This window comes from Lepidochelys kempii, chromosome 1 (genome assembly GCF_965140265.1).
Source record: "Lepidochelys kempii isolate rLepKem1 chromosome 1, rLepKem1.hap2, whole genome shotgun sequence".
Lineage (NCBI taxonomy): Eukaryota > Metazoa > Chordata > Testudines > Cheloniidae > Lepidochelys > Lepidochelys kempii.
In genome coordinates this window covers 259,561,364-259,587,197 of record NC_133256.1, presented here as the reverse complement: position 1 = coordinate 259,587,197, position 25,834 = coordinate 259,561,364, and the positions used below count along the sequence as shown (strand labels likewise).

General features: G+C 44.1%; 1 protein-coding gene across 6 annotated transcripts in view; it reads right to left on the bottom strand.

Annotated features, from left to right (window-relative positions):
- The window catches only part of EP300 (E1A binding protein p300), a 130,863-nt gene that overhangs the window by 10,462 nt on the left and 94,567 nt on the right, over positions 1–25,834 (bottom strand). For 3 of the 6 annotated variants that reach the window (XM_073327139.1, XM_073327145.1, XM_073327140.1), the window contains 13 exons: positions 19,652–19,770; positions 18,067–18,306; positions 17,118–17,206; positions 14,573–14,653; positions 10,844–10,900; positions 9,351–9,428; positions 7,938–8,005; positions 4,992–5,142; positions 4,293–4,439; positions 3,662–3,775; positions 1,949–2,114; positions 1,075–1,239; positions 105–179 (listed from right to left, as the gene is read on the bottom strand). In XM_073327139.1, the coding sequence (XP_073183240.1) occupies positions 105–179; positions 1,075–1,239; positions 1,949–2,114; positions 3,662–3,775; positions 4,293–4,439; positions 4,992–5,142; positions 7,938–8,005; positions 9,351–9,428; positions 10,844–10,900; positions 14,573–14,653; positions 17,118–17,206; positions 18,067–18,306; positions 19,652–19,770 (1,550 nt within the window). The remainder of the gene's footprint in view (positions 1–104; positions 180–1,074; positions 1,240–1,948; positions 2,115–3,661; positions 3,776–4,292; positions 4,440–4,991; positions 5,143–7,937; positions 8,006–9,350; positions 9,429–10,843; positions 10,901–14,572; positions 14,654–17,117; positions 17,207–18,066; positions 18,307–19,651; positions 19,771–25,834) is intronic. The other 3 variants (XM_073327141.1, XM_073327148.1, XM_073327144.1) reach the window with 2 other exon arrangements.

Genomic DNA, 25,834 nt, shown 5'->3' with positions numbered 1-25,834 from the left:
TAATGAACATGAGCTCCCAGTGCAACACTGCAGCCAAAAGAGCAAATGCAAGCCTGGGATGCATAAACAGGGGAATCTTGAGTAGAGTAGAGAGGTTATTTTACCTCTGTATTTGGCACTGGGTGCGACTGCTGCTGGAATACTGTGTCCAGTTCTGGTGTCCACAATTCAAGAAGAATCTTGATAAATTGGAGAGGGTTCAGAGAAGAGCCACGAGAATGATTAAAGGATTAGAAAACATGCCTTATATAGTGATAGACTCAAGGAGCTCAATCTATTTAGCTTAACAAAGAAAAGGTTAAGGGGGTGACTTGATTACAGCCTATAGTATTTACATAGGGAACAAATATTTAATAATGGGCTCTTCACTCTCGTAGAGGAAGGTGTAACATGATCCAATGACTGGAAGTTGAAGCCAGACAAATTCAGACTTGAAACAAGGTGTAATTAACCATTGGAACAATTTACCAAGGATTGTGGTGGATTCTCCATCACTGACAATTTTTAAATTAAGATTGGATATTTTTCTAAAAGATCTGCTCTGGGAATTATTTTAGGGAAGTTCTATGGCCTGGGTTATATAGGAAGTCAGACTAGATGACCAGAGTCATCCTGTCTGGCCTTGCAATCTATGAAAAACGTCAGTCATGGACTCACTGTTACGCTCATTCTGCACTACACAGCACTCTCATAGCAATTAAGACAAACCAAGGCTAAAGTCCAGTGACACAATGTGTCCACCTGAATCTGAAGATAAACTGGCTGAGAATAGTTTCTAAGGCTCCCACACAATGATTTTCTGGCTCCCAATTAAGTAGAATGATAGCAAGAATTCAACTTACAGGTAGGGAAACAGGAGGGGGAAATGGGCACCATCTGGGAAAGCGGGAGAGCTGAGTCTCAAAATAAACATGCATTTTAGATAAGCCTAAAGACAGTTATTACCACCCCCAAATGGAAGTTTTAAGTCTTAACAACATTTAATTCTGCACCAGGGACCTAGGGAAACTAAGTGAAGATATAAGAAAAGATGGAGAAATATCATGAAGAGTTAGGTAAAAGGAGTCTCCTTACATCCGTGCTCTCATTACTAGTGTTCTCTTCTCTCTTCCGCTCTTCCTCCTCTTGTTCTAGTTCCTTAATGCTCTCCTCCAGCACGTTGGGCCAGAAGTCCCCTTCAAAGTAAGGCAGCTCTTTTGCACTTGTTAGACGATCTTCTGTTGCCTGCTTAAAAATATCCTACAAAAACATACAAACCCGGTTATAGCTATCATAACTATCCAAATGAACCAGGGCACCCTATTCTCAGACACAGCAAAAAAAGCACTGAAGACACATTTAGTGGTGCTTCAATTATGGATAGTTTGGGCCGATGATTCAGGCATTTAGTCCCCACAGGAAAAAAACCCCATTAGTAGCTCAGTAGACTGCTAGCCAGTCACTACAAGCCCCACATTTATTAGATAGAGCAGCAATATCCCAACACTTCCTACAGCCCTTGATCTCAAGTTAACATAAACCTACAGACTTTAGGTCCTTCTAACTCCATCAGCAGCCCAACCCTTTATGTTGGGTTTCTTTTTTTTTAAAATCGCTAAAATATCCCCAAAAGATTAACTCTGTTCTTCATACTGACAGTCCCATATTGGCTGTTGTTCTCTAGTATTCTCATGGCCTGTATCTTTGATTTTCTATTTCTTTGGGAGCAAAGGAAGGTGTGACATTACCGCATACCTCTTTTACTAAAATGGCTTCAAAAGATGCGTGGTTTAGATAGGATTTACTTATTTTAACCCCAGACTGCTAAATACTCAATCCAGTTCTAAAACACAAGTTAATGCCTTACAAATTTCTTTGAATAATCCTACATTGTAGGGCAAGCAGTGGGAAGAGAACCAAAACAGACTGCTCATGAAATCCTACTGAATCTAATTTACAATTAACCAACCTTGTAGTCATGGACAATGCGCTCCGACACAGATTTGTCCAGCATCTTTTTATACCACTCTTGCAGTCGCTTGGGCTTGGGTATCTTCTGGTCAGGAGGATGGCAATGGAAAATATAGTCATCTCCTTCACTAGGCGGGCAGGCCCAGATATGTCCAGTTGTATATCTATCGTTGTAAAAAACATCAATACATCAGGATGCTGATGTGTATCACTAGGGTCTTCTATTCCTTTCAGCCACAAGGTGGAGCCAGCACAAAGCCTGCTGGTATTACAAGATGGACAACTACTGCAATCCTCTTCCTGATCTAAATTCTAGAGCTGTCACTATATATAAGCAATGGATACTGTTAATAAAAACACTGAGTTGTATTCTGATTGGCACATGCATACAATATAGGCATGCATATTTTTACTAATTAATGCACAGCCCTATTCTGTGCAGCAAAAAAGCATTTCCCCCCCATCTACAGGTAAAATCACTAAAGCCTGACATACGCTTGCAACTGTCATCTACCAACTGCATTACAATTAGATGAGAGAAGTGTAAATTCTCAGAGCAAAGAAACGGAACATTTCAACACTAGGAGCCAGGATTTTCCTTCCCCAGCAAGACAGATGAGCTGCCTACCAGCAGATGAGATCCAAAAACTAACTTGTCTTCTGAAACCTACTTTACTTTCCCAGCATTGATTCCTTTCCCTCTGCCTTCAAGCCCAATTAAAGGAAGAAAATTCCTCTATACCTGGGAGTTCTCCCAAGTATATTTCCTCTATAGCTCCTAAGGAGCATGTCTTTCAGTACCATAAAACCTGAAATCATCTAGAAAGTAATAACTGTGAAAGGCTATAGGACCACAAAGCCAAATTTGCCCTCAGTTCCTTTCCCTCTATTGGTAATTTGAAAGATTCCCAAAACCAGGGAAAGGAGAGTAGACAATATGCTCAGAATTCCAGTTATAAGTACTCTTCCTCGCTTCACTGAGAACAGCCTCTGCAGATCCCCCATCCCACTCTAGAGCCTTGTCTTCACAACCACTTAAGTCAATGTAAGTTACATCGCTCCAGGGTATGAAAAAGCCACTCCCCAGCGACGTAACTTGCATAGATTTAAGGTGGTGTCTACACTGTGCTATGTCGGTGGGAGATGCTCTTCGCCGACATAGCTTCCACTTCTCGTTGGGGTGGATTAATTACATTGACAGGAGAGCATGCTCTCATTAATGTGTGCATCTTCACCAGATGTGCTAAATCGCACTGGTGCCGATTTAGCATGGTAGTGAAGACAAGCCTTGGGAAACTTAGCTAGCAGCAGTCCTCCCCTCCCGAAAACGAGCACCTGACATCACCCATAAACACAGAAAGCAGCATGAAGTGAAGGTGTGGACTGAGCTTCATATAGCAGTTTTACAGACACTGGGATAAGGAAATTCCTTGGTGGGAACGTAGCATAATACATGGGGCCTGCTTCTAAGGTCTTTTACACCTCTAAAAAAACTGCTCCACAAGTCTCTGCAGAGAAACCACAATCTCACTGCAGTGTCATATCCCCTTCCTCCTCCTAAACCCATGGTTTTGTTGCCCCTTCCATTATGTCACAGGTTGAAATTAGATGGCATGCTCTTCAGGGTAGGATCCATATCATTTTGTCTGCACTGAGAGGTGCTAGCACACTACTGGATGCTGTAAAATAGGAAGAAGGATTAAAAGCTTACCCTAATTTCTTGACATATTCTAGGTATCCAATTAATATTTCATGATAGACAGCAGTCCTCAAGCATTTAGGGCGGAAGAAATGAACACTGTCAAGGTAAGATATGTATACTCGCCTAGGCAAAGATGGGGAAAAAAAAAATACATGACATTACAGAACAGAAGGCCAGAAGTATTTCACAGCATTTATATACATTAATCCATGGTATTTTCGGTCCTTGAAGTACCTAATGCACAAGCCACTGTCTTCAAAGGCTACGGGTCCCATCTACCTCCAGGAACTCACATTCCTTTACATCACCTCTGGTTTCCAAATTTGACCTCCCCCTCTCTCTAGAACAGTCTGCTCCCTCTTCCTCACTGATTCCTTGTTTCTTTACAAACTAGACTCCAAAATCCTGCTGCTGGAATACCATAACCAAATGCCCATTCTGTCACCTACCTATCTTCAACTCCTTCTTACTATAACCATATTGCTGTAACTGTTTTGTGTTGGGATATACTATTATGAATAACAAAATTTAATTATGCTGCATTAAAGTTTTAAATCTGGGACTTCAGAAGGTTTATCCCACTGAGATTTCAGAGCAAAGTAAAATTTAACCTCCCTTGACTGGCACTGCAGTTCCTCACCTCTGATTGGGCGGGGGGCAATCTGAGCCATACTCCTGTACATGCATACCGAAGAAGCACAAGTCTACACCATCTATCTCCTCAAAAGCAAACAGGGCTTTTGTTCGATAAGGGAAGGACTCTGCCATCTCTCCACTGTCTACAAACCTGCAGATATCATAAGATAAAGAGGAGAGTAATAAATACTTTCATTCCATCAGGACAGAGAACACCACATGGTGATACATAAAGATAGTAATTAAGACAGGATTTGCAACGCATGGTCAGAGCCATTTGTCACAGGCAATGGGAAAGCAAACACTAACAACTATATCCCAGAGAAGGAAAAGTGTCCCAAGTTATCCTGAAAGTTTGTTCACTTTTCATCTCAATCTTTCTGGAGTGGAGGGATTTTAGTGTTTACATAAAGGACAAAACTAGAAAGCAACAAATACAAATAATCAAAGCTACAATACAATGGAACACAGCTTTGTTTTAAAATTGTTTAGTTTTAATCTCCAGAACTTTAATATACTTCATGCAATTTAATATAAGTGGGTGTGACATCACTGACAGCCAATCAAGAAAGCTGTGTTGGTGGTGTTCTGAATACTAGACACACTTTGCAGTTGCCAAATAGCAGCAAATGTAGAAAACTCAAACACCTATCTTTTGGGATGATGCTGGGAGCAGGCAACATTAGGACTTGAAGGGATGTACCTTGCTTTCATTCCAGGTTTTACTTCTACAGTTTTGTCAGAGGCATGAACCACCCTGACTGTGACCTCTCCTGACTCAGGGTGATTCTGTCTTCTCAGAAATTCGTTCACTCTGTTCTCCAAGAAGGTACCCAGCCTTGTAGATGGCAACCCTGCACAAACAATAAAACTCTTAACATATGCATAACTGGAATTTCAAATTCTATTTCTCTATTCATGTATTAGATTTGAGTGAGGGCACTGGCAGAATGGGCCAAGGACCAGAGTAAATCGGAGGTGCTGCCTGTGGAAGTTTCAGGCTGCCTATCCCTGTCAGGTTCTAGCCGATACTGTCCATACCCTCATTCTCTTGAAGAGAAATTCGCACTTTTTGGACAAATAAAAACCCCTTCTAAATAGAACGATTCCATTTATATCCACAAGGATTACAGTCATCTCTCCTTTCAAACAAAACCTAAACAAAGGAAGAGCAAGTATACAAGGCATCTGAAGGAGTATCTGAAACTGATAGTCCACGTAAGAACACAAAGAGGCCTCAATCTCTTTTTGAGCCTGTAGATACTCCTGCAAATATTAACAGTTTCTTGTCCACAGCCTCCCATTTTCACATTTGGCACATCCTTGAAAATCCCCACTGCACAACAGCATTGAGAGTAAAATTTGTAAGTAAGTAACTGGAAACCCCAGCTAATTAAACAAAATTGGAAGCAGCCCTCCCATTCCTCACAGTGTTCTCAGTAAATCCAGGACACGTGGATTATGGAAAAAGCATACAGATGGTCTAACTTGAAGCACTAGTCTCAAAGTGGGTTGGTTTCCATTTTATGAGAATGCAGTTGAAGAAAAAAGCTCTGGGATGGCTAAGATGCAAACCCAACTATTTTTTCAACATTTCAAGACAATTCAGTTCTCTAAATCTCCTCCTTGCCCTTTGTCAGAAAAGCTCACTACAAAGATAGAACTTTTATACTGTGCAATTGCTAACACCCCAGTGTCAGTCAAGTTTTGTTTGGGCTGTTTTTATGAATATGAGCAAAATTAAATGCAACTATTTACTCAACTTTTAAAAATGCAATTTAAAGCTGAGTGAAAGGAGTCAGATTGAAAAGCTTTCAAAATCATCTCCGTCTAAAGAACAGACAATGACAGTACAAGCTTCCCACACTTTGCCTTCATCCTGATATCAATCCTGCCCAAGGAGAAGCCACCTCTAGTAAACAGTGGTTTTGTTTCTGTGGTCAAAGCCAAATAGTCTGCTCTGCCAAGACTTCTAGAGGTGCCAGCTGTGGGACAATGTTCCCTCTAATTTTTGACAAGCCATGGTGCAAAAAATTTCTTCTATGCAAATATTTGAAGCAGAGTTCAAATTTGTGCGCCATAAGGCAAATGCGCCCAAGTGAGTATTTCATTTTTTGTGCATGCGATGTTTCACCATGTGCGCGGGATTTGGATCTGTGTGCGTGTGCACACGCGCACAGCTTAGAGGGAACAGTACTTCGGGGATGACTTGAATGTATTGTCTTCACATTTAAGCAAGACAGCAATCATAGAGGAGCCACTCCCCAACACTAGTAATATTAGTGACTGAGGTAAAAGGCTCTGTATCCCACATTAACAGTCCCCATAACCATTACATTAGTAACAGGGCCGGATTAATCTTTTGTTGACCTGGCACAAAACATATTTGTGGGCCCCTATGGGGGCTTTGGAGCAAGAGGCCGGCTGGGGGCAAGGCATGGCGTGGGCGACCCCACTCTGCCCAGTGTGAAGGCAGTGTTTACTAACTGGCAGTTTCCAGATGCACACTGGCCCGCCGATCCCTGTGCTGCCAAGGTGCCCCTTCCCCGTGCGGGTCCATGCTGTACCACACAACCACCCCACCGAGCACCTCCCCTCCCCCCCCCCCCGCAGTCAGCCCCATTACAATTCCCCAGCACCACACACAGACCCCTCACTGCCCAGCATCCCAACACACAGATCTCCCCCCCACCACTGCCCAGTACCCTTCCCCACAGCCCCACCACAACTACACAGCACCCCCCCCAGAACACACAAACCTCCCCCACTGCCCAGAGCCTCCTACCCCCTCACATCTCAGCATCCCCCCCCATCACAGACCCACACCCTGCCCCTGCCAGCACAGAGCAGGGATCCCCATCCCTGCCAGCACAGTGCTAGGGGTCAGGACAGCTGAAACTTGGGAGCAAAGAGTGGCCCCACTCAACCCTACCCGCCTGGTGTTGATGGTGCTCACAGTGGAGGAGACATTTCCTTGCATGGGCAATGGAGCGGTGTGGGAGAAGGGCAGCCTCCAATTTCCCCAGCCAGATGCTTCCACAAAGCAGCAGGGAGAGGAAGGCCCTGCCCCAGGGAGCCCAAAGTAGACGGTCACCAGCCTGGAGTGGCAGCTGCCTCCCCTCTGCCCCAGTCTCCACTGGCAGCTGCTGGTCAGTGACGGGGGCAGAGAGGAGCCCTCAGCCGGCCAAAAGGAGCAAGCAATGGGCTGGGAGGAGGGGCCAGGGGGTGGGGAGGGGCCAGCAGGCGGGGCCAGGGGCAGACAGAAGCCCTGGCTGGCAGGTCAAGAGGAGCGAGTGGTGGGGTGGTCGTGAGCCGGGGATAGAGAGGAGCCAGCTGCTCCGTGCACAGCGCAAGTGGAGTGGGCCAGGCCCTCTTTTGAGCATGGGCCCAGCAGCAGCCATTGTAAACATGGTACTGATTAATAAGTTGGATGTGTGCATTTTGAATAAATACTAGGGAAGTGATCTGGCTGAAATTATCTTCCCATCTCTATCCCAAAACACATGGAACCCCAGAATTTAAGTAAAAGCTTAAAATTCTTAAAATAATACAAGAGGGACAGGAAAGTTTCCCCTCTCTCCCAATACATTGTTAAGCACTTAGCTAATACACCTGAAATGTTCTCTGAACAAGTATCAGGAGGACTTACTTTTAGCAGAGAATTTGTTCTCTTTTCTGGTTCGTCCTGTTTTCTTTAAGCAGCCATCACACACAAAGCTGAAGTGGAAACGAGAAAAAGGAATGAATAACCCCATACCTAATGCTGCTAAGGTATTTTCCACTGAATGCATCCAATGAAGTGAGCTGTAGCTCACGAAAGCTTATGCTCAAATAAATTTGTTAGTCTCTAAGGTGCCACAAGTCGTCCTCTTTTTTTTTTTTTTTTTTAAAGGTACTCATAGTAAGATTCATGACATGGGTTTGAAACATCAGAAAGAAAACATTCTACCAGATGTTGAAGACTAGGGAACAGCCACACTGAAAATTTTGGATAAAACTGAGGACAGAAGGAAGAGAATGGCAGTAACTCTACCAGTGGAAAGTTACTGTCATCTTAACATTTGGAGCTTTTCAAGACAGAATAGGAGAAAGCTGAATGACCAGAGCATGAACACAGTTGACCTTTACAATATGGGCTTATTCCTCTGAAACCTCAGGTATTACCACTGATGGAGACAGGATCCTGCTTAGAGGAACTAATGGTCTGATATGATATAGAAAATTCTAGGATTCTAGTACACAAAGATTCCAGACAACTGTAGGATTCTTCCCCAAGCAGTTCAGGGCCAACCACCCTTATAAAAAGAGGAATAGGAGTAGCAAAATGGCAAATCCCCAAATTGTGCAATCAGAACAAACTATTTGAGTTTTTTACAGAAATTTACTTACACCAGAATTATAATTGATCATTTGTTATCTTAATCACTATAACTAGGAAATACTAATAGAATTTAAGTTTACTAAAGTCTTTTGTATTTTTGAGTTTCCTGATTAAGAAAGATCTACAGCAAGTCCAGCTAAGATAAAAATTGGAGGTTTAGACCTTTTCAGGATGTAAACCGCTCACTAGCTGGGGTCAAGAAGATACAGTCTGCCAGTTCTATTCTTCAGCGATGCAAAAGTGTTTAAACTGAAGTTTATATAACACAGAAACACATATCCCAAAGAGTAAGGAAAACAGACCAACATAAAGCAATGGCAATTTAGTAATTATGACATCAGCATTCCTGGTTAAGGACAATCATGACTTACTGAACTAATATCTAGAAGTTCTTCTTTTACATAAAGGTATCCTAGTGATCAGCAATGGTAAGAAATGCAGAACATTTTAAATCAAGACACCATCCATTATTTACGTTTACTTGACATTGGCATGGATATTGTTTAAAATGTTAACAGCTAATGGAATGTCTCCCATTGGATCAAGTTTTTTTAGACACAGGATTTCATATTTTATATATATAAGTAATATATCAAAATATAGGTATATACACATCAACACCTGTATAGCAACCAAATGTCATCTATTCAAGCATGGAAGGAAAAACAGCAAGAAACTCACCCAGATGGCCAGATTATTTCATTATGAAGCACACAGATCTGGTGCATTTTTCTCCCACACTCTATACATTCAACAAACCTGGATGTCAGAAAATAAGTAGGGAGAGCACATTAAATCAATGACACTAATTACAGGGTTACTTAAGTTAGCAATATTTCAAAGATAAATGTTTACTAAAACTCGTACCTCATGCCTTCCCTAACACAAAGAATCAAAGGGAGACAGGGACCCTGTTCCTTGAGAGTTCAGAGATTTAAGGGTGGACCGGTGTAATTTGTGCTAGATGCCTGAGATCAGAAGCAGCCTCTGAATTTTACTCTTTGGACTGCAGAGGAACTACTACAATGATGGAAGGGATAGGGTTATGAGCCACATTTCCAGTCTTTCCTTCCATGACCTTTGCCAAATTGAAAAGCAACACTGACTGATCTCAGGGTAGGCATGTGCCCCTCTGACCTAGTCATTAGAAATTAAGAGACAATTTAGCAGCTGCAATGTGGGTAGCTGAATTAGGATCTGGATTAAGGGGCTAAAAGGTGATTAAAAAAAAGCACTGGTGAGATGTAGGGGAAACAGATTGCTATCTGGTCACCACTGGCTCCAGCACCTGAATGTCCACTACTCTGTTTCTCCAGCAAGAAGGCTAGAATAGCAGCCAACTCTGTATAACCCTGTCCTTCTGGTATAGCTCCCTGCAAAGTAGGAAGGTTATAGAAACCAAGAGCAGAAAAATGCTGCTGCAGAATGATCTGATATTAATTTTGACCTCTCCATGCACTGTACCGGGGTGGCCAAACTGTGGCTCATGAGCCACATTCAGCTCTTTTACCATTGAAGTGTGGCTCGCTGAGCCCCTACCCATTCTCCACCTACCAGGGGGTAAGAGGGGAGGGAAGGAGGGGTTTGGCCCTCTGCCTTGCAGCGGGGTGTTGGGGTGGGGACTTCTGCCCTGTGAGGAGGTGGGTCTCGGGGCTTTAGCTCCACAGGGTGCACCTGCTGGGGCAGAGGGCTTCAGCAGGAGCAGGGTTGAAGCCCCGAGCCCCATGAGGTGCCTCTCACAGAGCTGAAGCCCCAAGCCCCATCAGGTGTGCCATGGCTCTTGAACTTCTGAAGACTGTTGTATGCAGCTCAGAGGGTCAGTAAGTTTGGCCACCCCTGAATTACACCAAAAGAAAGAGCTTCAAGTAGCACAGCTATCTGCATGCAGTTTTCTATCAAACATCAGAATTCAAGAAGAGTGAAATGGACTCTGCAAGTCCAGCAGTCCATAACCTCAGGATTTCATTTTCTTAGGTAGACCTGTGATGATCTGGAGTCTCAGGACAGAATGCAAAACTTGGTGCTTGCCCACCAGCCCCTGCTGGCCAACTAATGGAGCAGCATTAAGCTAAGAAAACTATGAAGTGATGGGTTTTTCCACAGGGGGTGAACAAGGAGAATGGGGATATATAGATTTAAAAATAAATAAGTTGAGTTGCCAGAGTGTTACTTACAGTTCAGGATCTAGTGTATCATTTTTCCTCTTAGAAAACTGTTCTTTGTTTATCGTACTAAGGAGAAAGAGATAGATAACTTAGTTGTGACATAAGATAAGCATTCATAGTACACTAATTTCCCACATCTTGAGCGTACCCAGGCACATTCACTGTAACTGGATTTCTTAAGTGTTTATGATGCTGTGAGGAAAGGAGTAAGAAAGAGTTCATAATGAGAGGCTGAGCACAAAGTATGTGTTTACTCCTCCCTGCGGCAAGGATGCTCTTCTATTGGAGAGTGACTACTAGTGCATGCCTCAGGTAGATTTGAATCTGAGAAGTGCACCAGTAATCTAAATGCACACCCTGGAATGGCATATAGCTATCTCAGTTTGGGGCTCAGTTTTACATTTCATTTTTTGAAAGCCTTTTAAAATTTAGTTTTGGGTTAGTTTATGAAATATATCTTTCCTCTATGAGGATCCTACAAGGATCTATGGAAAAACTGGTATAAGCTATTATTGTGTAGGGAATACTCTATTCTCAAAAACAACCTGGGTTATTCAGACCCCTTCCACAATGAGACCAGTTATAATAGCCTTCTCCTGGAGTAACACTTCAAAAAGAAACATCTGCTTCCCCCGGCAGCCTGGCACTGGTACCCAACTGTATCGCTTTTCACTTAATCTTGACTATATCTTTTTACCCATCTATTTAACAGAAAAATCCCTCCAACCTTTATGAGTCTTTTGGTGATGGGGTCCCAGCCATGAATATCTGGGACGTGGCTTATGGCATAGTAACATTGGTCCAAAGAACTAAGTAGCTTTGAACTATCAATACCTAAAACCACACTGAACTTCAGTAAGTAGAGCTGTGCGATTTGGAGGGGTTGAGCGTGTGGAGAGAAGCATGCACTGAAGTTATCACAGGAACAGGGAATCAGTCCAAGTTGCATGGGATTGCTTCCCCTTCCTACTCCCTCTATTTCAGGGTTCAGCCTGGGTTTTGCAAGATGCAGTCATCCTTCCCCAAAAATATGAGATTTATATAAAAGGGCCAACCCTCCCTATCATCTCAGAAGTTGCATGCTATTCCTCATCTCACACATCAAAAAGTTCTGGTTTTATTAATATTCTCTCCCAACCCTTTTCTTCTAAAAACATGCTGTCGGGGGAGACGATAGGGAGAGAGGTCCCATTACCTTGAGTCCAATGAGTTTACAGGCTGCACCAAAATTAATATGAAACAAGGAGTGGTGGCATACCAAAAAATTTAACTACTGACTCATTTGAAGGAGACGACTTTCAAATTCATTATGTAGTAGCCACTTATTTATAGGATGGGGGAGTACACCACAAATTATAAATTATTTTCTTCATTTTACTACTGTCAATAGACATTTCAACACCATTTACTAGTTAAATTTAATAATGAATACAGTTCAACTATTTGTATTTGCAATTATATTACCAAATTTGGTGTACAGAAATTAAGCCGCACTCACCACAGAGGGCCACCTTTCTTCATTCTACTTGACACTGTTGCAAATTGTGCTATTCACTTGCCTAATTTATGTGCAAGGTGGTTTATACATTGCTGATTGGCAAGTGGCAGTTCATATGTTCTAGAAGTCTTACAGATCTCAGATTATTATAAAACTTGTTTAACGTGAGTAAACTGTTACCCTTGATTCACAGAATCATAGAATATCAGGGTTGGAAGGGACCTCAGAAGGTCATCTAGTTCAACCCCCTGCTCAAAGCAGGACCAATCCCCAACTAAATCATCCCAGCCAGGGCTTTGTCAAGCCTGACCTTAAAAACGTCAAAGGAAGGAGATTCCACCACCTCCCTAGGTAACGCATTCCAGTGCTTCACCACCCTCCTAGTGAAAAAGTTTTTCCTAATGTCCAACCTAAACCTCCCCCACTGCAACTTGAGACCATTACTCCTAGGGACACTATTGGAATTCTAGGGACACTACTGGAAATGCTGACTAGCACACCAAGGCCACAACACCCAGTTCCTCTCTCTGCCCCACAGAAAATTGACAAGTGCTCCCACAGCGACCCTAGGTGTAAATGATCACTCTGCAGCTACTCTAAATAGTAGCATATCCCTTACTGTGACCAAGATTTGGCCTTTTCCTGCTTTTGACAACTTTTGCTTCCAGTCGAAGGCATCATCTTGTACCTTCCTTCCTATATGCCAGTTTCCAATCACCCAGATTCAGAATTTTCGGAGTTCCCTCTCTCTTTCCCCCTATAGAATCTACTTGACACCTTGCCCCAAGGAGTTTCCCTGGAGAGTCCAATACTCGCCCTGATCTGCAAACTAACAACTCTGCACTCATCTGCTCATCCTATTGGTTTCCTTCCTCACTGGAATTCTCTGTTGCAAGCCATGAGGAAGCAAACAATGTCTTAGCAGTTGTCAGAGCATCACTTTCACTACTATTACTATACAAAAGCCAATTAAATCCATGTCAAGCTCTCCAAAACGTCTGCCCATCAGCAACTGTGCAGCATCTCTTACATCGGGGTGGGAAAATTTTTTGGCCTGAGGACCACATCTGGGTATGGAAATTGTATGGCGGGCGATGAATTCTTACAAAAATGGGGATTGGGGTGCAGGAGGGGATGAGGGCTCTGGCTGGGGGTGTGAGCTCTGGGGTGGGGCTGTGGATGAGGGGTTGGGGGTGCAGGTGGTGTTCTGGGCTGGGACAGAGAGGTTTGGAGAGTGGGAGGGAGATCAGGGCTGGGGCAGGGGGTTGGGACATGGGAGAGGATCAAGGGGGCAGCTCCGGGCAGCGCTTACCTCAAGCAGCTCCCAGAAACAGCGGCATGTCCCCTCTCTGGCTCCTACACGGAGGTGCGGCCAGACAGCTCTGCACACTGCCCTGTCTGCAGGCGCTGCCCCTGCAGCTCCCATTGGCTGCGGTTCCTGGCCAATGGGAGCTGCGGGGGCGGCGCTTGGGGTGGGGGCAGCATGCGGTGCCCTCTGGCTGCCCCTACATGTAGGAGCCGGAGGGGGGACGTGCTGCTGCTTCTGGTAGCCGTGCAGAGTGGGGCAAGACCCCGACCCCACTCCTCAGCTGGAGCACCGGAGCGGGGCAAGTCCCAGACCCTGCTTCCCGACGGGAGCTCAAGGGCTGGATTAAAATGTCTGGAGGGCCGGATGTGGCCCCAGGACATAGTATGCCCACCTCTGTCTTACATGATTATAAGATGCTGCTCTAATAAAAAGGGTCTTAAATATCTGAATGGTAAAACTGAGTTATTCTTGCTTGTAGTTTTAGGCAGAGAACAAGGCAGAAGAGTGAACAGAAAAACCCTCCCAAAAGCAGAAGGGCTGAGATCTAGAAGGATGTTTGCTATGCACCCTACCCTCTAAAAACTGTCAATTTTCATGTGAAGATATTTCCTGTCCTCTTTTTAAAGTGATATTCCTTTCCTTCCCTAATAGTATAAGTTTTGAAAGAGGTGATTACTCCTTTCCCCTTACCATAGTATTGTCCAGGATTTGAAAGACAGGTGTCCTCACCCACACTTATGATAAAATCCAGATTTTCAAGCTTCTTCCCTCGCTCTATATTTGGTCCAACTCTTGAAGTAAGATTAAAGCAAACCCCTTCATTGCCTAGGTACTTCCTAACCTTTGAGAGTGCATTTTAGACCATGCTATAGATCAGAACTATCACAAAAATATATAAATAACTATCCCAAGCAGATATATGGCTACTCACGTTTGCGGTTGTGATGGGTCATCCCCCAGAGAAACGCTCTCCCCCTGGATTTCATTGAAGCACTTCTCACAGAAATGATACCTGTCAGCAAGAAGGCCATATTTGGGTGAACTGTTCCGTCCACACAACACAGCCCAAGCCAAGCAACGGAGCCACCAATCACAGCAGGCCAAGGAGGGGACGGGAGCAGAGAGCAGGTCATCAACGGCGACAGGGATATTCAATGATGTAGATTTATGGGCCCCACAGTTTGTGTTTGGTTGGTTTGGTTTTTTGGTTTGGTTTTTTTGCAATCAAAGCCAAGTGCAGACAACGACAAGCATGAAGGAGAAATAAAAAAATAACACACACACGAACAAACAAAGAAATGGGGGTTGTAGGACAAAAACAAAAAACACAAAAGCAGGACAAGACAACACAAAGCAGAAAGCCAAGGCAAAGCACAGATTAGCATTAAATCTCAAATGGAATCACAAGCAGCAACTGATTATAGCAAATAAAACAAAAGAGTATTCCATTTTAGCATACCCGCACCCTCTTCATTTTAAAAAGCAATGCCATATAAAGCAAAGAATCAAAATGAGGAAAGGGAAGAGGGTAGAAGGAAGGATGGATTGCTACTCTGGCATCTGTATCAGGATAGCAATTCTGTCTGCAAGAGCATCTGCTAGGAGATGACCAGAAGGGGGAATCTTCCACCTTAAAAAAAACACTCAGACTGAAGGGCCACAGGATTCTCTCCTCACTGAAGTGGACCCCATGGCTTGCAATAAGCTACAAGAGTTTCACTTCCATCAATTTAAAGGGACAGTAATCAGTCCTCAGCACCACCATCCATTTGTTTTAGGTCTGTCAAATTATATGTAACACAGGTATTTGAAATGTATTAATTGCATTCATACTGCTCTAGATTCACACAGTATTGCCATACCCCAATTTTGAGACACAAAATAGTTTAGATATCAACAAAATGAAGCCGTTCTGTGGTGTTTGTTTGTATTTGAATGAAACTAGAGTGTTTTATTCAAGATCTGTTCCCCACCCCTCAAAAGTCTATTGAAACTACAGTCTCTCCATTACTAATCATGTTAACTGGAGTGTACAAAACATCTAAAAACAAAAGGAACAAAGAAAAATAAAACAAGCTGTGACAGTTTATCATAAAGCAACACAAACCAACGCTATGGGATCTGTAAAGCTAAAGAGGTCACTTTATCCTCTCTGAGCTCCCTCCATTACAGATGGAAGCTGAATCATGATTTTACTTAAACATATATTATATATACACAGTTTATATATTACATACACACATTTATTTAAAGATCAGAAGTGAATGACACTCAAGTTATGAAAGCAAGTGTGGGTTTAGGAAGAAGATTCTTCCAGTCCATTTAGTGCTCACCAAAGGACGGCACATGAAGAGAAACTATTGACTCATGGCATGAAATGTTCTTGCATATAAAACTTCTGAACCTTCAGATTCAGATTTCTTTTTATGAGACACTATGACCTCTTTTCTCCACTCCTCCATTCCTACCCCTAAAAACCTCCCTTGATGCATTGCAGCAACCCTCTCCCTGCAGTCAAAGAGGGCTGGATGCAACTACTGTTCTGCAGATTCTCAATAATTCTTTCCACCCCTACAGGCTGAATATACTTCCTCTCCTGAAAGACCTGGCTGGCTTCAGGATGAAAAACTTATTTCTTTGGAAGGTGCCAGACCAGAGAACAGAAAGCAAGAACCACACTGAATAAAAGGTGGCATAACTGGAAGATATCTCCATCCCTCTGTTTAGACTGAAGCGTTTAGTAACAAACCAAGGGCTGCCATGCCTGAATGTTAAGCATAGTGTTCTTTCAGGATAATAAGAAATATCTAGCAAGAAACCTTCCCTGGGAAGTCAAAGAGGTTTTAATCCTTTAATAAACTGCAGGTCAAACATACTAGCCAGGAAGAGAGTTTTGGAAGTGACAGTATTTTATATTGTTGCTGACAGCCACAGAAACGCAACAATTCACTCAAGGGGGCTTGTGATGATAAAAGCACTAATTCCCTCAGCAAGGTTTGAATAATTAATGAAGTATGTGTCAAAGACAGCTATGTTATTCACTGCAAAATTCTTCATAACAATAGCACAGAGAACCAGTTACTTGCTGAATATGATCAGAAGTTCACTGCACAAAAAAAGTTACTAACTTATCTGCTGAAGGATTGTTGTGTACTGTTTGGCAAGGAGGAAGGGCGATATAATTTATGATAGCATAATATACTGATGAAAACAAAATCTAACTACAGGATAAAAATCTACTGAATACCACAAGTGTTTTTTTTTTTTTGGAAGACAAAGGAATAAGAGCAAAGGGTGCAACAAGCTTTTTTGCAGAATGGCAGCTTGCTAGTACACAATGTAAGCTGTTCAAGATATTTCCAGAAATTTAGAATGTGACATGAAGGTATACACATGTATGAAGGATGCATACATATACAGGCATGCCTCTGCCCATAGATTGATTGGTGATGCATGCTGTAACCAGTTTTACTTACCTGTTCTGGTAACTGTAATAAGTGGCATCTCGAGGGATTGTGCACAGCTGTTTGCCATAGCAACACAAAGTCTGTGGCGAGAACTCTAACTGCAGAAAGAGAAATTTTCTTAGTATTCATGCATGTTTCCACTGGCTCTCCCTGAGAAGTGGGTATGACCCATACAGCGAAGTTCTGGATTACTAAAACTGCACCATTCTGTGCACAGATCTGAACAGTACCGTATGAGAGTCTATACTGAATGTTAACACTATAAAAATATTCTGTTCAGCTGTCATTTACAAGTTAGCCATTTCTTTGTACACTTTTCCCCAGCAGGGAATCCACTTCCCTATTCCATGATTGGGTGAGTCAATTATATAATACCACAGAGAGATCACTTTGTTATAACACTCAGAAAAGCTGATGTACCTATTCCAAACTATGTTTAGCCTTAATACATATCCTCACAAGCTTGCTTCTAGTGTATAAAATAAAAAAATGTTGGTTTTAAGCCGTTTGTGTAGTATTAGATATTTTATGACCAAGATTTTAAAATGGACACCTAAAATTAGAGTCTAAGGTCACATCTAACACTGCAAAGAATCCCATTAGCAAGTGTTAGAGCCTGGTTCAACTGACCTGGGCTCATGGTACAGGGCTAAAAACAGCAGCGCAGACATTCCTGGTTGGACTGGAGCACAGGCTCTGAAACCTGGCAAAAGGGAATGGGTCTCCGAGCCCGAGCGGGAACATTGACACTGCTATTTTTAGCTCCATAGCCTGAGCCGGCTGACAGGTCTCAGATTCACTGACTTTTTTTTTTGCCCTTAAATATTTAAATAAGTGGCTTGATTTGCAGAAGTTCTGAGCACCAACAGCTCCCACTGACTGCTGCTCCTATGCTCTTTCATATTATATATTACACATGGAGATGGGAAAAAGGTTTAAGGAAGTTGCCCTTCCTTACCTTTCTCCCACAGCAATAACCAAGGCTCTGCATAACAGGATCAATTTCTTGTTCAAACACCTCTGCCAGTCTGGAGCAGTACTTATACACGCGGGATGTCTTGCGGTTATAGAGCCAGGCGTTGTTGAACATGAGCCAGATATCATCCACATATTGCCACGGCTCCTGGTACTGTCCTGTGTCTAGCTTCCTCTTGATGGTAGAGAGGTCCATGGGGTTCTTTACTATATCAAAGTAATCCTGCAAGAATGAGCGGCATTTCAAACAAGATCAAAGAAAATGTATTACAACATGATAGCGTGTGTGTTCTTTAGCAAGATTCCTCTTCAATACTCTTGCAAGCATTAGAAGTACCAACCCTAGAACAAAAAAGAGCTGAGTAATGCCAACCATGGACTATTTGTGACATACAGTGCGCTCTCTCAGCAACGTCGTCCCACCCATGTAGGGCCTTCCTTCCATTATTTTCACGGTTGGAAGGGCAAAGTAAAGTATCCAAGAAACTAAGATGGCCAGGGAGACTAGAAGCCCACATTTACAATCACTATTATTCTATTACATACTTTTATTGTGTATCTATTTATTTTGATATTCAATTATATAATTTAGTATTGTTCTGAAAGTGTAATACTGAAATAGAAGTCATGTAAAATAGAACAATGACTCTACATACTGAACAGGTCTTTGCAGGAATTGTGGACCAAAGCACCTGAAGCAGGATGCTGTCATGAGTTTTAACCTTTGATACATGGTATATTTGTGTGCACCAAGGAAATGAAATTAGTCTATCGCAATGATACTCAGACCTCTGGTTCAGGAGCCAAATTAGCAATCAACATTACCCAAAAGAGCCACAGTAGTGTGAATTAGTAGTTTCATTTACTACAGTATTGGTCATATTTGAACAGCACAACAGGGGAAATACTTAGTATTACATATAATTCTCACATCAAATAAGCTAATAATCTGTGTGAACTGATAACTTAATTGGTTAATAATAGTAAAAGCACTCCTAATTGGTTAATAATTAAATCACACTGTTTTAATATCATGTGCTGCAAAAAGCACTGGCTAGATCCAACCACCTTGACCTGGGGTTTTTTTTTTTCCCCTACTTCTATAGCATTTAACAGTGCATGATGTAAGTTACTGTTTAAATGAATTTTCCAAAAAATTTTAGCGTTGATAAGCTTCCTGAACAGTTGAGAAACTAAACTGTTGCCACATACTTAGGGTGAGAACGGCTTCCCTGGTTTCCCAGGACTTTGAGACACTGCTAAAACAGGACAGTTTGCAAATGTCCAGCAAAAGCCAGTATATGTAGGATTCCATCAATAAGAATAATTTGATGTCTTCCCATTCTTTTATTTTCTCTTTAACAGAAGACAGAAAAATAAGCCTTAAAAATAAGTTTCTCTATGCCACAGATGTGGTACATGCCAATCCTAAATCCAAACTCTTCCAATCCATCTATATAAAAATGGAGACAGGACTACAGCAGGCCATTTGGTCTCCTCAGGCAGACAAGTCCTGGAGTAGAAGCTAGGAGTTAAAAAGCAGGGAAACAGTTTGATAATAAACTTACAGGAATTCCTAGTAGTTGGGGGTCCACAGGCTGTCTGAAAGGAAGGGACTCAGGATCCTGCCGGTAAAGTGCCTCCAGTGTTGGCATAAGTGCCTGCCGCAACTCTTCAGGTTTGAAAACTTTTGAAAAATAAATACATGCAAAGTTGGAGTAATGGCCAGAAGCAAGGAATCTACTGTAAAATTTGAAAGCTGTTGAAAACACCCCCTACACACTCTATATAAAAGAGACAAACATATTGCGCTTACACCACTCACTGCAATGCTAGGTTTTGTGGAAGACACAAATCTGATTAACAGTGTTTGATGTGAAGCCCATAATGTGAAATGACATACTGAATACAGAAAAAAACATTTACTTACATGTACACTAACTGTTGTTCTTCAAGATGTGTTGTGCACATATACATTCCATTGCAAGCGTGCACACCCAATGCACTCAAATATGAGATCTCTGCCCGCTGTACCACAAGGTAGAGCATAAAAGGGGCATGATTGCCCCCTCCCTCCACTCTTTTTCACTGCTGTCTAATGCCTGAATTAGCAGGGAATGTATATGTGCACAACACATCTCAAAGAATAGTTACTGTACAGTTAAGAAGCCATTTTTTCATCTTCCAATGATTATGCACATATACTTTCCACTGCAGGTGACTCACCAGCAGTTTCCTTACAAGTGGAGGGACTTCAGATTATTTGAAAAGAAACTGAAGCACCAACTTATTACACTACATTAACATCAGCATCTGGAGAAGGCATGTACCAACCACACTGCTGCTTTGCAGGTGTCCACTACAGGAATGCTGGTCAGGGAGGTTGATGAAGTGGAATGAGCCCTAGTGGAATGTGCCATTACCCATAGTGGAAGAGACCGTAAGATCATAGCAAAATCTGCAGTCCAAAATCCAATGAGATGCTGAGCACAGGCTATAAACAGCCTGCAAGACTTTGTGAAAAACTAGTATCCAGGTAAAATGCCAAAGCACTGCAAACACACTAGGAGTGAAGCTTTTCTTCAGCCTTGAGAATGAGGACTTGGGAATAGAGCCCTGCGCGGATACAAATTCATATCTGTGGACATAAAAATCTGTATCTGTGGAGCTGCAGGGCTCTACTGGGAATCACAGTGGTGAAAAGAAAAGGAGTACTTGTGGCACCTTAGAGACTAACCAATAAATTGGTTAGTCTCTAAGGTGCCACAAGTACTCCTTTTCTTTTTGCGAATACAGACTAACACGGCTGTTCCTCTGAAACAGTGGTGAAAGGAGCAGCACTTTGGGCTGCCACTCCTAGGAGCCAGCACCCCGCACCAGTAGCTCCTCCGGCATGGCTGTACTGCTCCGAGCCCTGTCCACTGGGGCGGGCACCAGACTCACCGGCAGCTGTCCCTGGTCGCGCTGGTGCGTTCAAGTGGCACGCACGCTCCCAGACAAGAATCACTTCCACTCAGTGGTCTGCATCTCCTGTCCAGGGGGTGTGTGAGCCGCCTGAACACACTAGTGTGACCAGGGACAGCAGCCAGTGAGCCTGGTACGGCTGCAGCCAGTAGAGTCATGTCAGAGGAGCTGTGAGCATGGGGCACTGGTTCCTGGAAGCAGCAGCCCAACAGTACTGCTCTTTTCACCACTACACTTCCCATTAGAGCCCTTCAGGTCTGTGGATACCAATTTATATCCACAGATATAAATTTGTATCCCAGCAGGGCTCTATGTGGGAAGAACACTGGGAGATTAACAGTCTGATTAAGATGGAATACTGATACTACATTATGCATAAATTCAGGCTGCAGCCTAAGAGAAACTAACTTTGTGAAAAACTGTGAAAGGAGCGTCAGCTAGAAGCACCTGAAGCTCTGAAACTCTCCGAATACATGAATTTGTTACAAAGAACCCCTCTGTTTCTTTGAGAACAGCAGAAGAAATGTTGCTGCCAGGGGCTCAAAAGGGGTGCCTTTAAGCAAGACAGTACTAGATTCAGATCCCATAACGGTACCAGATCAGACACAGGCAGGTACACATTAACAAGACCCCTTAGAAATCTAGAAGCCACGGGATGTGAAAACACAGAAAAACTATCCATGGGAAGGTGCACGGCAGAGATGCATGTTAGGTGGACTAAAACTAATTGAGAAATCAGAGGATTTTAGATGCAGTTGATTATACATATATTGGACTATCTCTGTGCGATTTGGTGGTAAATGGTGAGATTCCACCCAGATCAAAAACGTTTTCCATTCTGCTGTATACATGGCTCAGGTGCTGCTTTCCTGCTGCTCACCAAGCTGGCTTTGACATCTAGGGTTCGTAATCTCTCACAATTACTCAACCAGAGATCATTGATGCAGTGAGGTGCAGGGACTGCAGGTTTTGACGCAGACACCTGTCCTGGTTTTGAGCCAGGAGATCCTCAGCCAGTGAAAGTTATGGGTGACCAAGAGGAGAGCTAATTAAGGTTGGAACCAATGTTGTCCCTGCCAGGCCAGTGCTACAAGGATGAAAGTTGCCTTGTCTCTTTTTTGTTTCCTGATCATCCTCAGAATGAGAGGGACTGGAGGGAGTGTGTACCGCAGATGGCTTAACCAGGGGAAAAATGGTTACCATACCTACTTTTTGTAACTGTTGTTCTCTGAGATGTGTTGCTCATGTCCATTCGATTCTAGGTATGTGCGCGCCCACTCACACAGTTGTCGGAGACTTTTACCTTAGTGGTATCTGTAGGATTGACTGTGGCGCCCCCTTGAGTGCCGCGCTCATGTGTCAGTATATTAGGCGCTGCTAACCCTATGCCCTCTCAGTTCCTTCTTGCTGGCAACTCTGAAAAAGGGGTAGGAAGGTGGGTAACGGAATGGAAATGAGCAACACATCTTGAAGAACAGTTACAAAAGGTAGGTAATTGTTTTTTCTTCCTCGAGTGTTTGCCCATGTCTATTCCATTCTAGGTGACTCACAAGCAGTATCCTCTGAGCTGGGCTTGGAGTTCAGAGTTTAGCGGCTTGTAGTACTGCCCTACTGAAGCCAGCATCATCCCAGGCCTGCTGGATAAGCGCATAGTGGGACACGAACGTATGGACGGATGACCAGGTAGCCACCCTACGGATGTCCTGCATAGGCACTTGGGCTAAAAAAGCTGCCGAAGAGGCTTGCGCCCTGGTCGAGTGGGAGGTTACGCATGCTGGAGGGGGCACCTTCACCTTATCATAGCAGTAGCAAATGCAGGCAGTGATCCAAGAAGAAGTTCTTTGAGCAGACACTGTGCGACCTTTCACCCGGTCATCCACCGCAACGACTTGCAGAATGGCTTGGTCCTTTCAATGTAGAAGGTGAACGCTCTCCTGATGTCTAGGGAATGCAGCCTACGCTCTTCCTCCAACGTATGTGGCTTTGGAAAAAAAGACAGGTAAGAAAATGTCCTGGCTCGTATGAAACAGACTACCTTGGGCAGAAATCACAGGTGTGGCCTCAGCTGGACCTTGTCTTTGTAAAAGACCAGTAGAGGGCAGTTCCAAGGTGAGCGTCCTAATCTCAGAGACCCGGCGGACAGATGTTACTGCAATCAGGAACGTGACCTTCCGGACAGGAGGAGAAGAGAGCAGGAAGCCAGAGGCTGGGGGGGAAGATGGGGAGGAGGAGGGAGATCTCCGTGTGCTGTGACAGCACCAGATTCAGGTCCCACAGAGGAACGGGATCCTTGACATGCAGGTAGAGGTGCTCAAGGCCCTTGAAGAACCAGGCTGTCCTGAGCGAAAATTGACCTACCCTTGAGCGGCGGACAAAAGGTCAAAATAGCAGCCAAGTGGACGTTGACAGATGAAAGGGACAGGCCTTGGAGCTTGAGATGCAGAAGGTAATCCAGGATTAACAGCAGCAAGGTTCGCTCGGGCTGAACGCCCTTATCGAGGTCCACCAGGCGAACCGCTTCCATTTGGCTAGGTAAGTTGCTCTGGTGGAGGGCTTTTTACTGCCCAACAGGACCTGTTGGACATCAGCTGAGCACTTCTGCTCCTGCTCATTCAAATATGCAGCAGCCACGCCAGCAGGTGCAGTGCCGCTAGGTTCAGATGCAGAAGACTGCCGTGGTTTTGGGACAGCAGGTCCAGCCGGAGCAGTAGCTGTAACAGAGCACCCACTGAGAGATCCAGCAGTGTACCGAACCAGTGCTGGCACAGCCAAGCTGGCGCCATGAGGATCATCTTCACCCTGTCCTGCTTGATCTTCATGAGGACTCTGAATTAACGATAATGGGGGGAAGGTGTAAAACAGAGCCTCCAAGCACAGGAGCGGAAAAGTGTCCGACAGGGAGCCTCTGTTGATCCCCCGAATCGAGAAGAAAATGTGGCATTTCCTGTTTTGTCTGGACACGAACAGGTCCACCTGGGAAGTTCCCCACTTGTGGAAGATGAAGCTGACCACTTCCAGATGGAGGGACCATTTGTGGTGAGATGAGAAGATCCTGCTGAGGTGATCTACCAAAGTGTTCTTGGTCCCGGGAAGGTGAGCAGCTACGAGACAGATGTCATGCTGCAGACAGAAATCCCAGAGCTTGACGGCTTCCTGGCAAAGGGAAGACAATCTGGCTCTGCCTTGCTTGTTGATATAGAACATAGTTGCTGGGCTGTCTGTTAGGACCTGAACCATCTTGCTTTCTATGTGAGGTAGGAAGGCTTGGAAGGCCAGGCAAACCACTCTAAGCTCCCTGATGTTGAAATGTAGGGTGCCATCGCGACTGCACAAATGACCTGGCATGCAGAGATTGCCCAGGTGGCCTCCCCACCCCAGGTCCGATGCATCAGAGATGAGGATCACCAACGTGGATGAAGCAGTGAAAGGGATTTCTTCCAACACTGATGCAGGATTCTGCCACCAGGTGTGTGAGGACAGTACATGGTCTGGAACCCTGACCATGCTGTGCGTGTTGAGGATGTAGACAGATGCTAGCCATGCCCGCAGGAGCCTGAGGCGGAGCCATGCGCGCCAGACCACATATGTGCAGGCCGCCATGTGTCCCAAAAACTGCAGGCACATGTGAGCGATGGTGAGAGGGTGGTCTTGCATGCACAAGATGAGGTCCACCATGGCTTGGAACCAAGCCTCAGGAAGGAAGGGTCTGGCCCGAGTAGAGTTGAGCATCACTCCAATTAATTCTATGCGCTGCAGTGGAGTTAAGGTTGAGTTTCTCTCATTTATTACCAGCCCCAGCTCATGACAGGTGGAAAAAAAGATTGAGAAGCCACCCCACCTGATCCTGGGACCAGCCCTTTAGTAGCCAGTTGTCAAGATATGGGTTGAACACCTTGATGCTGGAGATAAATAGCCACTACCACTATGCACTTTGTGAACACTCTTGGGGCTGACAAGAGACCAAAGGGCATTGCTGTGAATTGAAAATGGCGCTGGCAAAGCATAAGACAAAGAAAGCGCTTGCGCCCTGGGAAAATGGAAATAAGTGTCCTTGAAGTCGAGGGTGGCGTACCAGTCTCCCAGATCCAGGAAGGGGATGATAGAGGCTAGGGAGACCATGTGATACTTCAAGTTCTTGAGAGACTTGAGACGACACAGGTCCAAGATTAGTCTGAGGCTCCCTTTTGCTTTCGGGATTAGGAAGTAGCGGAGTAGAACCCCTTTCCCTTCAAGTCCTGAGGGACCTCCTCTACTGCCCCCGGCACAGGAGGTTTTTGATCTCCTGGACAAGCAGTTGCTCGTGAGAAGGGTCCCTGAAGCGGGATGGGGAAGGGGGACGAGAAGGAGGGTAGGCCACAAATTGCAGGGTGTAGGCTGAAGAAATTGTGTTGAGCACCCAGCAGTTACAGGTTAGCCGAGACCAGACTGATCAGAAGAGGTGAAGGCAGTCGAGGAGAAAGAGGGAGGATGGATCCAATCGTTCCCCTCTATTCGACATTGGTGAGGCCTCATCTGGAGTACTGTGTCCAGTTTTGGGCCCCACACTACAAGAAGGATGAGGAAAAATTGGAAAGCGTCCAATGGAGGGCAACAAAAATGATTAGGGGACTGGAACACATGAGCATATGAGGAGAGGCTGAGGGAACTGGGATTTAGTCTGCAGAAGAGAAGAATGAGGGGGGGATTTGATAGCTGCGTTCAACTACCTGAAAGGGGGTTCCAAAGAGGATGGATCTAGACTGTTCTCAGTGGTAGCAGATGACAGAACAAGGAATAATGATCTCAAG